We start from the raw sequence: 16,472 nt of genomic DNA, 5'->3' as shown, positions 1-16,472 counted from the left end.
TCACTTGCACTGCCAAAACGGCTGACCGCCTGAAAGATTAGGGAGCTAATGCCGCCCACCTCCTCCCGGACACCCGACACATGGTCAGCGACAACATCCAATCTCAGATGCCCGATGAAACCCGGCCTCTGCCTATTTCTCAGGACTTATCACTTAACCACTCCTCCCCTTACCCTGCTGGAGCCATACTAATCCACGTGTGGGGCACAGCAAGCCCTAGTACCGCTCACCTCCCATCTCTGCTTATGCATCAGGCATTACCTTCTCTACGAAGCAATCCTTTGTGCTCTCCAATCCCAAACTCGGTGCCTATTAGGTATTTCCACTATACTGTCGCAGCACCTCTGCCATGGCGGTTACTTACCATCCCTGGGAACTGAGGACAGGCAGCCCCCTTTCAACTCGAGCTCCAACCCGCAGGCTCCCAAGGCTCTTGCCTCACTCTTTAAAACATGCTGGCTTAGGTGGCTGACTCCAATGTCTCCGCTGTTAACATTCATGCAACTTGGCCTCCCATTTGTCCCATCCAATACAAGTAATTTGTCAACTGTCGACCTCCCCAACAAACTTGAGAGCTAAGCAGCCGTTCACGCTTCCTGTGCCTAGTACGCTAGAAAAGGAAATGGGCAGGGGGCTGACTGACTTTGCTAGAGTATGTGATCTTCTCAAAATCCTTTTGAAATGAACGCTTTAGGTTTTTAACTGCTACCGTAAGGCTTAACTCTAGATAAGAGATTAAGGCTGCAATTAACACTGTGGCAATCACCACCAATTTTAATTGCCGTAGGACGACAGTATGGTCCATATATTGCCATGAAATATAAAACATTCCAACAAGAAAATGGAAAATCTTCAACTACCAACTTGAATCACAAAGTCAGAAAAAGCAACATTAGTCTGAACAGAACTAGGACGGTCTGGTCAACTAGAAATCCTTTCAGTGTTTGTGTGAAAAGCAGCAATTATTTGTAGATGCAACAGAAACATCCAATGTCATTACCCACGTTAGGTTATGTACGTATGTATGAATATCTCATTCCCTTCAACTGCTTCAGAGTATGAATATACAATATTTTACTTAACTTGTCCTCTTAGTAATGGGACATTTATATTATTTTTAAGTTGTCCTCTCAGTCAATAAACTACAAATACCCTTGGTGCACTTCATAGTTCTATGATTTCTGAGATTTCCAAACTGTTCACTGTAACCAATAAAACTATAAATCTTTGTATATATCTTCTTGTGCAGCTCTATATTTGTTTGTGTAAGAAAGTGTGACCTCTAGACATGTCACAATGCATACAAACCTTTTAGGTAAAAAACAGAGCTATGTTTCTCTATTAGCACCTATGCACGTAAATGCATTTTAATCACCAAACCGTTAACAGTGGTTTACCCTGTTGGATAGGTTATTGAAATATACTAGTAGATTCCATGAACTACTTGTGTAATTAATTTCAAAAAGAAAAAAAAAAAGTAACTATGAAAAATCCAAGAAAAGATAAACAGCAAATTCACAATTGTATTTACCTATAGGGGGATGAGGGAGGCAGATAGGGTCAGAGAATGGTATTAGTGAGGTTTTATGACTGACGCTAAGTGATGAGTTCATAGTTGAGTTGTTCAGTATGTATTAATCTTTTTAATGTCTAAAATGACTCCTAATAAAATCAAGGTAAGGGATGCATATACTCCCAATACTACACATGAGCTGAAGATTTAAACAAGTGTTTCCTTATTTTTTTTTTAACTAGCAAGTCAGATTTAATAGACTTTAAATAATATTCAGTGGGAAAAAATGTTTTCTAAAAAGCGTTAATAAAAAGAAAACTCAATTAATATGATATTTCTAGAAGGACAAGTTCCTAAATGTTGAAATGGAAAATTAAAAACAAAAACAAAAAACTAAATACTTCCACATTTATGGCAATGACAGTCTAATTTTTCCCTCATAGGACGAGATGTTTCTTGAAATATTATGTAGATTTGCTATTAATGCCTAGTTATAATACTAAACACTATGAATGCTAAATTTGTAGTTTGTGATGCTGACTTGGAGTAGATGTGGAAAGTCTACAAGACTGACAAAAAACGGATCAAATTGAATTAGTGGATGAGGAATCCTTTGACTAAACTTTCACCTAAACAATGAAAATTACCTGACTTCCAACGGCATTAATAGTTTTAATACAATTAAAAATTATAATTTCAGGATTATCCACCATTAATATAGAATTCTCACAAAAAATAAGTATCTGAAAATAAAATCTGAAATAAGTATCTCAAAACTAAGTTGGACACGTTTTATAATCTTTGAACAATCAATACAAGGGGAAAACGATGCAAAAATAAATGAAAGGGATTCAAGTCAGTATTGGAATTTTAGATTCTAATAAAAAAATAAATGCTTATGAAAAAAGTTTAACGTTTGTTTTCACTTGTGGATAAAAAGGATTCGGTATCTCTTCAAAATCCTTTCTGAAGCTGGCAAAATTAAGTGATTACGTATTTCTTACAATGGACTTTGAAAGCAAGCTGCATTAATAGCTACTGTGTTCCATTTTTAACTTCTTAATTGTTACTTCCTAAATGGCCACAAGAGGGCAGCACAGCATCACTTCCTTAAAAGAGCAAGCCTGTAGGTTCTCTGCCCAAGAGCTGCCATTTCAGCACTTGGATAGTTTATTTTCCTAAACTTACAAAATGGCTGAACTGCTTGGCAGAACATGTTTTTTTGGTGGTGGTGGTGGTGGTGATGGTGAAAGCAAATCCAGTAAAAACGCAAAGCAATCTACACTGGAAACCCATTAAAACTTACTTCCAGACTCAGCTCTATCAATGATGGAACAGCTAATATTTATGGAGCACTCATGTATCAGGCATATGCAACAGTTTTTTAATCCTTAAAACAAAGATGACAAACCATCCCCACTTTACAAAAGAGGCTTAGCCCAAGTGTGTGCATAATGCTGTCATCATCCCCACCCCCGCCCAGTCTGGACTATGGAATCTGCACTATTTAACCTCTTAGGTGGTACTGCTGTCCCACCCTGTCATGCTTATTAAGCCATCCAAGGTTGATGCAGAACGAGTCCTTCCAATTACTTGTTTGTCTTAAGATGAAAAGGTATAGATAAATTTAAGACCTATTCCACCTCTAGCTCAAGTCCTATGATTCTCATGACTAAGCCACATTATAAACAAGGTTAAAAGTCAAAATATTTATACATACAACATGTGAAGAATTACACATCAAAGAAAAATACAATAGAAAACCGGGCAAAGGAAATGGACAGAAAAGAAACTGAATCGGCCGATAAACTTATGAAAAGGTAATTAAACCTCACTGATAATTTGAGAAGTGTATATTCCAACAGATTATTTTACACTCATCTGTTTTGCAGAAACTTTAAAAGTCTAGTAATATTAAATGATAGTGAGAAAGTAGAGAAAAATAGTATTCATATACCCTCATCGAAAAAGTAATCAGTAGAAGCTCTGGAAAGCACCTTGACATCATACAATAAACCTCAAAATATCCATGTGAATCAGGCAATTCAATCTATGAGTATATAACCTATTAAAATTATCTAAATTGTGCTGAGGGTGGAAAGTGTTAAATTGTTCAGAGCTCTGCTCATAAGATCAAAAATTAGAAAATAATCTAAATGTCCATGTATGACAATGTAAAAATAAAATGTGAAAGTCATACTATGCAATTAATTACAACAGACTAGGATGAATTAGATCTATAAATATCAACATTACAATTTCAAAACTATTATATTTTTAAAATGCAAAATGTGTCATGTGAACCATGTATGTCTTAAAATCCCACCATTTTTACATGCCAAGTTCATAAAAGTGACTAGGAAGAGGTAAATAGGATTTTAATTATATCTAACTTATTTAAAATTTTAATGGTATTTTTTGAATTTTTCTGAATTTCTCAAAAAAAAAAAAAGCTGTGCTTCTAACACTACAGAATTGATCAATATTCAGATGTTCCTAGGATTCAGTTTTTCTGGAAGTTACTCTAACACTGGTTACCACGCTACTTCTGCTCCCCAACAACCAATAAGCATCCGAGTAGTCCTATGTAGTTTAGGGTGCATCCAACAAATGGCACCCAGACATGCATATCACTGGGGAAGAGTCCATTATAGCAAGAAGTTTGGAAAAGGTACAGCTGGAAAACCATCTCACCAAGACCTACCCAATCCGGATCTGGCAATGCTCTAAGGATTATGGAAAGGCCGGGGCAAGCCTTCTAGGCAGGTAAGAACTGGACCCACCAAGCAGCGAAAAGCAGGCACGTGAGGAAAAGCTCTTCTGTAATTCACCATCTCAAGTGATGTATTCTTCCCATCCATTTACAACTCTGAGGATAGATGGACTGGTTGAAGCAGGAATTCCTTTCAGCCCTTTGAGGCCTGTCTTTCCTTATAAACTTTTAGGCTATAATCTTTAGACTTTTATAACTCCAAAATTCAAAGATCTTAAAAGACCTGGCTGCCACCCTCCGTGGGAAAGAGCGTTTACGCCCAGTGTCATAGAAAGTGAGTGGGGTCCCTGGATCAGGAAAGGCCAAGGCACACAACTTTCTTAGTAACGACCAACTTTCACTGTGACAAGCACTTTGCTAGACATCTCAGACGAGTTTCTCAAACCCAGGATTAATGACGCTTTGGGCTAATCCTTTTTGGAGCCGTCCTGTGTGTTGCCCAATGTTTAGCAGCATCCCTATAGCCTCTACCCACTAGATACCAGTTGCACCCCAACCGAGAATATCTCTGGGAGGTGCCAAAAGTCACAAATGGGGCTGGACAGGGGATGTTTCTAGTTGAAAACCACTGCTTCAGAAGCATTATTTAATTCTAACTTCTCTAAGATACACACACTACATATGCAAGAACTACTGCCCTAGAGGACTCGCACATAGAACTCACTCAAGCCTGGTTTCACAGCTGACCACCTGGGGGGCTCTGGGCAATCGGCTATCTACCCTACCCTACTACTTTAACTTCTAAAACCTAATCAGCTGTGGGCCGGTGCTGCAGCATTCTCAAGTGATTCTGATACAAAGCCTATCTGCAAACTAAGTTCAGAACAACAAAAAGAAAACTAGAAGCAAAGCCCAATCTTCACGAAAGGGAATCAACCTCCACAAAGACAAAGTTCTTCCTAGGTCTCCAGGACCCACCCCTCCCACCCACCCACCTACCTTTCCTCAAACTACCCCATGGAAACCACTGCAGGGGCTACTTGATTCAAGATTAACCTGAATCTTTTGATGTAAAATTATGGCTTTCTAAACAGCATTGTGTTTCTGGCATCACTCACACCTATGATGCACTCTGATTTTGAGTTTCTGGTTTCTTCAAAAGATCTTAGGAAAAGCCAAATGAAGAATTATTCTAGATTTTTACTATTTTCCTCAACTTCCTATAGCTTCTTCTTACCCATCTAGTTTAATAGCAACTTCTGCCAAAATGCTTAAGTGATCCCTGTGTTTGAATCCAGTTCCACCACTTATTCCACCCTGTGCCTCAGTTTACTCACCTACAATATAGGGAGGATAATCATACCTCAGACACTCGTGAGGATTCATCAAATTACCACACAGCAAGGCCTCAGAGCACGTTCCAGGCTCGAAGCAGGTACTGTACATGACAACTGTTATCGAACCCTCCCAAAGCGATCAACTTCGTTTCAATTACAACAGCTCTCACCCATTTCACCTGTTGGTTTGATCACTGAAATGCAAAACTGCAAGCACAACCAGCAGAAACAAACTTGAGAAGAATCTACAAATCCTTTTAAGCATACAACTGAAGAATGGCAGAGGGATAAAGGACTCAGCGGGACATAGGGCCACCTACAGACCTGCGAAGGAAGAGTGTCCCGTGAGAGTTAACTTGGAGAGCCGGGTTACCCCTAAGGAGGTCACTAAGTATTTTGGCTACACTAACCCTCACTTTAAATAAAATCTACATTTCAAAAACTCTTGAAACAGTGCCTGAAACAGAGTCAGCACTCAACAAAATGGAAAACTACTCTGGTATTTTTCTATAAACTGTTCAACGCATGCTAGTTTCTCACGACGAAATCTAAAATGAAAGATTACCGACATCACAGGCACTGCTGGACTTAATAACCTACACAAAATGCAGTACCCTAAGGTTCACCTTCATGTTCTTTTTCTTTTATGCTAGTTACAGCTCACAATCCACCAACAGTGACAAACAGCCCTCTAACTGCTCCATGGGGCAGCTGACATCCACTGATACAGACCCTGGTTTTACAGTTCCTTTATCAGCTGGAGGGAGTTCTTAATGGACTTAAGTGACTGCATTCCAAGTTAATTCTAGAATCCATGCTTTTGGAGGTGATCTAAAATGGAAGAGACAGCACTAGAATTTAAAACAACTTGAAGTGAAAACATTCCAAGAGTATACACATTTTAAAGGTATGCTCACAGCTCGATCTGGCATGACACAATGCAGAAATTCTTATCAAGCATACAACTCGCCTTATCACCACCCCGCCCCACCCCTCTGTGCCTCCAGACCTGCAAACTAAAGCTGCTGTTAAAACTGCCCTAAAAAGGGAATGGAGAAAACGAGACAAGTAATGGAAAGACCAAGGGTTACAAAGGAACAGAAACACAAGTGCTCCATCAGCAGATTTGAAACACATGGAGACACACGCAAATTTAAAACACATGATGGGGAACTTCTAAAATTTAACTCAATCCCAGGGATCAGGCTGGACATGGTATTTTTAGAAGCTCTTCAAGGTCTCACATAAGAACAACAAAAAAGTAGATCTCAATTGTTAAATAGAAATTCAACCAAGTAAAATTTAAAGATCTAATTGGCTTTACTGAACACTTCGTGACTCGAACAGCATCCCAGCTAACAAGTACAGAAGAACTTCAAAGGATTGTACAAAGTGGGAAGGTTTTTAAAGGCAGAAGGGGGACAGGAAAAGGAAATTATTAAGGAACCCATTGTTTCAGGCAAGGTCACTCTAAGGAGAACTGGAGGGTTCAATCAGCGGATTGCCTCCTAATGCTGACCAGGAAATTCCAGGGTTGGCTGGTTAAAAAGTCACATTCCTAGGGAAAGTTGAAACTGTAATTAGGTTAGGTATTAGGTTTTAGGTTGCTGATGTGAGCTTTCACATAAGTGACTCTGTTTGGGGCCTGTTTTTCTTTTTTGTTTTTGTTTATTTTTTTTAACACAACTGACTCATAAACCATGAAAAAAAACGGAAGCAGAAAAAACACACACACACAAATATTGAGACCATAGCTCCAACATAATGAACTAGGCTGGAGGCATGATGCTAAATCAAATATACAGGCTATGGTGCAGGATTACAGAAAGCCAGCCCCAGGCAATTAAACACTGGCGGTAAATGTTACTGCTCTTACTTATATCCACACGACACTGCACCCTGGCAGTCACTATATCCACTCCCGTACAGCTTGAGGAAGTGAGGCAGAGGGTGAACCAGGCCAATAATTACTTGCTACAGAAGGGGCGGGGCGGAGGGGGAGGTGTCTGCTCAGAGTGACTGCCAAGAGTAGGACTATGACTCACACAAGAGGCTGTTCCAGTCCAGAAAGAATCATATGCTACACCTTCAAAAGGCTGGCTTTCTCAGGAGGGGAAAAAAAAAAATCCTAAGATGACTTCAAAAAAAAACATCCAAAGTTTCAATTAACTAAATGGGATCTGCCTCCTAAAATCATTTTAAGCTCTTAAGCTCTCCTAATTGACCCAGGCAGACACCTGTGGGAGACCAGGATCCCAACCACAGCCCTCGGGGACCACCTGGCTCTTTCAGAGACACTTAGTGCAGGAGGCTAGGAATGTAAGATGAAGCATGGGGAGTGATATCATGGATCGTTTACATGTACGGAGCACTTTCAGTGTACCAGGATCTTTGTTAAGCACTTTATAGGTATGGTGTTATTTAATCTGCATAACCCAATGAAGATTATTGTCCACATTTTAAAAACGAGAAAATTGCCAAGTCCAAAAATGAGTGTGCTTCACTGGCCCAAATTGGGGGACAAGTTTTCAGTACTACAGTGCACACTGCGCTGCTACCTATTACACACAGGCACTGAGGGAACAGTTAAAGACAAAAATGACAAAATAACTCCTTAGAACTGAATCCAAAGTACAAAATTAGGACTGTTCTTAGAGTGATGCCTTACCCAGAGCTCTTCAACATTCAACCCCTGAAAATCAGGGTGATCTTATAGTCAGTCCTCAAACTGTGGGACTCTCCAGGAAAGGGAATTTAAATACTTTTTGAATTACAATCCAGATGATGTTAATGAAATACCAAAAAAGGTGAGCCTTAACCAAACATGCTAACGATAAAATGCTAAATTGGAACTGTTTTGAACTGAAGTACAGATGGCTTCCATTCACCTCGGTTCTCAATTATTTATTTCCCAAAACAATGCCTGTCCCCCACCTCATAAACTGCACCCAAAGGTCTATAGTATAGTAGCTTTTTTACCTGCCCTATCCATTCATTTTTAGAGACTGAGGGGGAAAGGTCTAAAAAGCATATAAACAAAGTGTTCCAACACTGTGCTAAACAGACCCTGGCATCTGATGATAGGAGTCAGCTTTTGTTGTTCTGGCTTTACACTAATAACACTAAAGTTCCAAAGCAAGTAGTAATAGGCAGTTTTGCTGAGGTATAAATTTGACTTCAAAGCTCGGTCAGGCTGAAATGCAAGAGAGAATTACTCAACTACAATAGCGAGCACCCAGCAGAATATCTGTATACAATAATTTGTATGCAGAGTAACTTAGGTGATTTAAAAAACACTGCTTCTTTGCAAAAGTGACCCCCCTTCAAGAAACACAACTGAATTCTAAGATTTTCAGGAAAAAAAAAAAAAAAAAAAGATTTACTAGATGTCATACAGAGCAGTCACTCAATTTTTGTCAAGAAAAACTGTACTGTATTTTATGGGAGAAATTATCAGTGTTTGGAAATCTCAGGTGGCCTAAGGTAGTAATCTATCACAATTGTGAGAACACTGTTACATGGTGTGGGTGGGGGCACTAATTCTTAAAATTTGTGAGTTTCAAATACTGTCAGGTAAAATTCAACTAAACTTCGATTCACCTCTCAAGCTAAAACTTTTACAACTGAAATTCCTTTTATCATATACTTTGCCCACCTTTCTGTGATGACTGAATCTTTCAACTGGAAACTGCAGATTTTCAGAAAGGAAAAGAGAGAGAGAGAGAGAAAAAGTAGATAGCAACACTACTCCATTTTGCACATGGGAGGAAAACCCAGAAAAGGCTCAATGAAGATCTTCCTAATACTCTTGTTCTTCAAAAAGTTAATTGGCTCATACATGAATTGCTATAATATGCATTTTAACTCACACAGTAATGACATCTATTTTAGGTTAAAACATCTTCAGAATAGTTTAGATCCTAGAACATAATTGCAATGCCTTAAGTCTATCCCACTTTTAGGAATTTAAGAGCATTTAGCAAATACGAAAATTTTTAATACAGCTATTTAATCTCAAAATCAGAAAAGCACTTTAAGAAGTTGGAACCACCAGTTAATAATCAAGTTCTACAAGTATTTTCTCTAAGGCTGTTAAATATTATATAATTTACCTGACCATATAATTAAGAAAATCACTTACAAAATCTTAATAAGCAAGTCTGTAAAACAAACTGAAAACCCAGTTTCACCTAAGGTTTCCAAAAAGTATCCAGAGAATCCTTCCAAAAGCAGCAAAAGTATAAATTTACAAAACCAACTATTACAGTGAATTTTACCTTTCATAAACTTCATTCAGAAACTTTAAGATATGCTCAGGTAAACATCTCTAGACTCAGATGGCTACATCTCTTTTGGAGTAGCATATTTTACTCAATAAAAAAATTCTAAACTACGGTCCAACCACATGCCTGCCACTTCACTCCTGTTACTGCTAAAAATACTCCAAGGGGGGTGGGGAAAAAAAAACTTCATGTTGGGTACGTTAGAAAAACACTAATATAGACTTTCCTTCATGTTTAAATTCATTACTTATGACTGTATAAGGTTATTGTTGGTAAACTATATTTTTAAACCAAAAGTCCTTGCAAGGGTTTCCAAACAAGGCAGACAATAAGCATCACCACAGGACTGAAAACTTCCAGAATGGGGGATCAGAGATGCTTCTCAAGCTTTTGTCAAGTGATTGTACTAGCGGTTAAGTTTTGGGAGTCAAATTTCTGTAGCGAATGCTATCAACACTTTAAAATAATCGTTTTCTGACACTCGTTTGCATAATTATGGGTGCCTAATGCTGTATTCTATTATTTTTAGATTAACTTAATATTTAGTTATTAAACAAGTACAAATTTCTACGCTATTTTCTACTTAACTATCACGTTATTAGTCTTAAAAAAAATCATTTTGCACATACTGACCTGAGTTTTTCTCCATCAAATGCCAATTCAGAAAATGTATGGTACAACGTAAAAATGCACGGGGACAAGTTCAAATAATCTTCCCTTGGTTTATGAGCCATGTATTAAACAACAGCTCTAACACCTGTTAAGACGTTTCAATTTAAATAAAATTGTTTCCTTGACAGTGAAATGGTTTTGGTCAATGGTAGCAAAATTAAAACTCACTAATCTCTTCACATTGAACAGAAAAGAGGGGAAAAGACCCGCTAAGACACAGGAAAGAAAAAATGTAAAAACTGACAGGTTTTCTACCTAAAGGTTTCCAAAAGTAAAAACTGCTTCTAAAAGAAAACCATTCCCAGGAAATGTTAAAAGACGACGTGCCAAGGGTGTGGGCCGCTAGAGGGAAAGGCGAAGCGGACTGCCAGGAGAGAAATCGTTCCGGGAAGCTGCCGCCACCGGAAAGTCCCAGCTAGAGGTCCCCTCCCTTCCCTTTCCCCTCCCCGCAGCCGGATGGCTCGCCAGGCGAAGAGGAAGCACCAGGGCTGCGCACGCAGCCCAACGTCACCGCGTTCGCTGTTTCGGCGGCGAGGCGCCTGACGTCACGGGGCGGGGCCTGCCCGAAGGCCGTCGCTGTTGACCCGCTGTTACCAGGCGCGCGTACAGCCAATCAGCTCTCGGCGCCTGCGCCGGCCGGCCTTTGAACTCGGCACGGCAACTTCCTGCTGTTTGGCGAGTACACAGTGCAATGCAGTATGTCTGTCAGCGCTGCGGCACAAAGGAACAGCCATTTTGTGACTGAGCTGGACCTGCACCAAGATGCCAGGGGCTCACAGAGCTGCTGCCAGGGCTAACTACCAAGCTGCCCTTTATTTTAGCACCAGAGAACTCAAAGAGGGAGGGGGGAGAAAAACAGGTTTTGGTATTTCAGGTTCCAATTTTCTTTATTTTCATCTTCTCAAAACTCCCGATTCGTAAGAATTAACCAGTGTCATAAAATGGCTGCCACTTAAACTGTCTTTTCCAGTCCACAAGCAACTGCATTATAACCACTTCTAAACACCCCCAGGCTTTTGGAATAACTGCTACAAGTCTGATTAAAAAGCAGATGATTTTCACAGCACCTCAGGTTATCAAAATAAACCTGGTTCAAAGGCAGATGATTTGCAGACAAATTTAATAAACTTTCAGGTAAGATAAATTGTAAAGGCAGAGTACCAGAACACACAGAACTCTGTGTACACACAGTTCCATTCTGATTCCCTTCCATACTGTTTCCATTCTTTGATATTACTGAAGTTGCCCCAAAATGTAAATTATTTAGATAAGTGCATGGTATATATTTCTACACAGGTCCATCACTAAAACTTGTTTTAAATATTTAGATTCACAGACACCAAATATTTTTTCAATCTTATTTTTGAAAATAAACTTACTATTCAAAAATCATACACGAAGTATAACATTATACTTAAATATTAACCTCAAAAGAATACAAGAATAACAAACTTACATAATCACTATGAAATACTGCATTACTTCCAGTAACAGGAAAATATCAGGTTAACCTCAACTTGCACTCAATCCTTTCAGATCCTAAAGTAATGCTCAGACCAAAATTTACTTGACCTGCAAACTCCTCCCTTCCTCTCCTGTGGCTCAGGCTGCAAGTGATTTTTGTAGTACTACCTGAACACCAGACTTTGTGCCATTCAAACAGGTCCTTAAAGGAGAAATTCTGATGGATTAAGAAACCAAGTACTAGTCAGAAAGTCTCCTTCGTTTTAGTTCACTAAAAATAAAAACGTTAATCGACAATAAAACACAACTAATATCTTTTAGCTTTACAATGTTAAAAGGAAGTGATGTCATATTTATGTACGTGTGTTAAGGTATGCAATTTAGGGTAACAATAATTTCAAACTCCATCGTCTCCTTCAAGGAGTCTCTAGAATATTTTTGGACATTCATCAATTACATGAATCAAAATACACTTGATAAAATGCATTTAAAAAGTAAAGTGCAAGCTTCTTGTTAAGCTGTAACCCCACTGCCAGTAGGCAAATGCATCATGACTTCAAAGCAGTTTTCCAGGTGAGAGTATATTACAAGGAACAACAACACTGCTTGATTTTTTTAAATTAGAAAGTAGAGTTTGTTCAATGTTAACCACAAACCTTGCATAAGAAAGCCAAAACCCCTGTTGAGACTATGCAAATCTTACACTCAAGGGAGTAACAATTTTAGGTACTGAATCTTTAATAATTTGTCAAACTACATGGGGATTCCTGATTCTTCAAATCGCTAGTACTTCTCAGAAAAATCAGTTTAGGATTATAAGTTTTCTATCCTAAATCTAACCCAGGCATATCAGTTCAAAAGACAAGCAGTCCAACTCTGTGACAACTTAATTTGCAAAAGAATGTGGAAAGGTATTTTTGAAAGCAGGGGTCAAAATATTTAAAATCTAATGAAACAAAATTCAACACCTGTAATAAACCACATTAAAAACTTTCATATTCACTAACCTAATAGTAAATTATATTTATGAAAAATTATAAAAACAAAATTGGGAAGAAAAATGATACAATCATCACATCCTTGTTAACTGCATGATTTAAAATTTATAACATGACAATTTATAAGAACACATCAAGAAATGCATTCATATGTACTTTTAAAAATTAACATACAGATCATACAATAAAACATCACAGGCTTTATTACTTAGTCACTAATAAGGTACTCCAACAAACGTGAAACAAATCATGATTTGAACAGAGCATTTGTAAGCTTCAGGAGATAAAAGCATTCCAGGAGACACTGTCGAAATAAATCAATAAATTTAAAGCAGCTACAACTAAAGTGCCAGGATAAGACACACTACACGTCTACTAACCAGAAAGCATTGTCTGAATATAAGCATACAAATGTAAACCTTTTAATATTTAAAATGTAAAATATACAATTGTCATCACGGTAACAAACACAAAACAAGTGTATTAAGAGTATTCCACGATTTCTGGGATCACAGGTTTAATTTCATAAATGCAGGAGCTGTAACCATCGAGTAAAGGTTTTGATAAATCATATCAAAATTTCCTAAAATGTCAAGAGTATCAAAAGAAATACAGAATCAAATAAAAATATAAACTGAGAGGCATCCGTCAAAGGGTCCTTTTTGCAGTTTCATTTTAAAATGTACATTTTTTCATTCATATAACTTTCTCAAATGTCTATTTACTATAATTTACTACCACAAGGCTCCTCTATGGCCTTCAGTTACAAGTTTGGGTATCCTAGATTCTTCAAAGAAAAAATTTGCCTTGTATGTAAAATGGTGCAATGCAGTGGCTAAACCGACAAGGTCATTTTTCTACAGCACAAAAACCTAAAAACTGAAATGTGTTGACAGAAAAACTGTACTTTACAAAAAAGTCCCCCTTGAATAAAGGTACCTTATCTTTAGACTGCTGTAAGAGGCCTTAAGTCAACTCAACTTTCATAAATTGCTACCAAAAAATTAGGGTGTGGCATATTAGCAATCTCAAGGTCACGCTTTAAAAAACGAATCCAAATTAGTAAAATACTTAAAATAACACAGACAGCTAACCCAGTCTGTCAAGGTAAACAATGTAAGCTGAGGTTTCCCCCAAAAAAAAGAAAAAAGGAAGAAAGTTGATAGCTCATACCTCGATGCATTGCTGTGTGGCGAACTGTCCTCCTCTTGGCTTTTGTCCTTATTTCTCATCATCTTTTAATTCTTAAATATTAAGGGGGAGGGGGAATCTGTGTTTGCTTTGAAGTCCTGTGCCCAGGTATTTACTGTCAAAAGTTGAAAGAAAGGTAAGGTCCCAGCTTCTATCGATGGTTTTTATTATCAGGAACAAAGTCCTGACCATGTAACGATACTGTTATAATACAACAGCGGTAAGCACCAAAACACAAAATATTTCTATTTTTTCCTTTAAAAAAAAAAACAACAGGATAAACCGAACAGTGGAATCACTATCAATAAGGAAAGTTTCTCAAAGTAACACACTGGGTACAAATAACAATCTCTGTATCTTATTGCGTCATCCAGGAATTTCTCATATTTACAGAAAATAAAGCAAACTTTTAACATATAAATCTTTAAAATTACCATTAATGACTATGAACTTACCTGATCCATGTAGTAGGTCCAAAGCAAGAGTCCTAGCTAGTAGTAGAAAAATATCAGATCCCAAATAATTAAAAATAAAAACGAAATTCTCCGTTAAAAAACGAAAAATAAATAAAATAATCCTCAAATATGTTAACTGGTCAAAAAAATAAAGCGACAATTAATACTAAAACGGGTACGGAAGAAAAAAACCTCATTAGGAGAGCGCACAAAAATGGAGGTGCGCCATGGCTTCTAAGCTGGAAAAAACAACGACCTGGGCTCTCAGTACGGCTGCTTCTTTCCAACAAGGCACGAAAAGAAAGCTCCTAAAAGCTGCTTTTCTCCCTAAAAAAGGTTCGAATCGACCCCAGTAAGTCACTAAGAGAGGCAGGGGGCTCTGGGGGCCCCCTGAGGCTGCCCGAAAGTTAGGGAAAGTTGCGTAAAGTGAGGCGAAGGCAGGGAGCAGAGCGCGCTCTCTCTAAGGCACAGCCGCCATCTAGAGCCTCCTTCCCAGCTCTGAGAGCTCTGCCTTTGATTGACACTCTCTACATTTACCCCACAACTCAGGTGATGTACCATAGACCCACCCCTTCATCTCCACCAAAAAAAAAGAAAAGATCCTCCATCCCAGGGAGCCTAAGGACCCCCACCCCCACACCTCCCTGCCCCTCCAGACCACCCCATCAGGGGGAGGGGGGAGGGTTTCTTAACCCCCTCTGGCTCAAGCACCCTTTTTAAGCCAGAGAGAAATGTAATTTGTTCCTTTTGTCTAAAGATCTGCTAAATATTTCAGTCTTTGAGCTAAAATAACTTCCTCTCTGGACAGGAAGTGGTGTTTTATCAAGCCATTTTGAAAAAAGGATAATTCTTAGATAATTTTAAGCTCATCTTAATTTCTAATCTTTTAAAAAAATTAACCCCCCACATGGGTAAAATGGTTTCTAAATAAAAGCAAAATCTCAATTTCATAAATTAAATTCAAGTTTTGCCTTCTTTATGAAGCCTAAAAATTACATAAAGACAAGTTTTAGGGGGAATTTTCCATCCCAATTGGAAGAAAGGGGTACAACTCAAGAGCGCCTCCCTAGTGTTCAGTTGCATTAGAGCAAAAAATTAATGCAACTAATTTTTATTCGATAACCTCGATTTTTCTTTGTACTTTCCCAAAATTATTTAACCCATTACATAACTTTGCAAACTTTACCCCCCCACACCAAAAGAACTCTCATAGCCAGAATATATTTACTTCCCACACTGATTAGGCAAAACAAAGTTCCTAAATTCAAGAATATGTAACTACCAGTCACCTTTAAATAACAAACCCAAGAAACTCCACCTCCAAAACCAACACAACATAAATCCCAAACTTTCCATTGTATTTCAAATCCAATTCTAGGCACGAACCCATTTCAACAATGGTTAAGTTAATAACAATTGGTCATATCTGACAGCAAGTTATCAAAGTAATATCTCAGGGCAAATTCTCCTAAATATCAAAAGCATAGGACCATGGAAACAAAATCATTACTAATGCCAAAAACAAATTATTCAACGCTTTTTCTCTCAGCACGCACCCAAGAAAATATTCACATCCAAAAAAAAAAAAATCAAACTTTCCTTACTCAACATGATAATCTGTCAGAACAATGTCCTTTCCTCAGGATATCCAGTTTAGATTTATACCCAACGAAAGCAACAAGCTGAATTTAGGTAATGTAAAATCCATAATGGAACCCTAGTTTCAATTCCATACTTTCTACAAAAGGTAGTTCTGTACACCAAGATCAAAACTCAAAATTCCACTTTTGATTTACACAGACCACCTCAAATCAATGAGAACACATACTGCCCAGGTTTTGATCAT

At 38.1% G+C, this 16,472-nt stretch overlaps 1 protein-coding gene across 16 annotated transcripts in view; it reads right to left on the bottom strand.

The window, feature by feature from the left end:
• Positions 1-15,223, bottom strand: part of CHD2 (chromodomain helicase DNA binding protein 2) — an 89,721-nt gene extending 74,498 nt beyond the window's left edge. For 6 of the 16 annotated variants that reach the window (XR_005648915.1, XR_005648916.1, XM_039844024.1 and 3 more), the window contains exon 1: positions 10,480-14,147. Coding sequence is in view for 10 of the 16 variants with exons in the window: in XM_039844024.1 (XP_039699958.1) it covers positions 10,480-10,580 (101 nt within the window). In the remaining 6 variants the exon portion in view is untranslated. The other 10 variants (XR_005648917.1, XM_039844020.1, XM_039844023.1 and 7 more) reach the window with 7 other exon arrangements.
• Between the last annotated feature and the right edge of the window lie 1,249 nt (positions 15,224-16,472).

Source organism: Pteropus medius, unplaced genomic scaffold (assembly GCF_902729225.1).
Source record: "Pteropus medius unplaced genomic scaffold, Ma_sr-lr_union100, whole genome shotgun sequence".
NCBI lineage: Eukaryota > Metazoa > Chordata > Mammalia > Chiroptera > Pteropodidae > Pteropus > Pteropus medius.
Note: the sequence above shows the minus strand (reverse complement) of the source record. Positions and strands in the feature narration are given on the sequence as shown.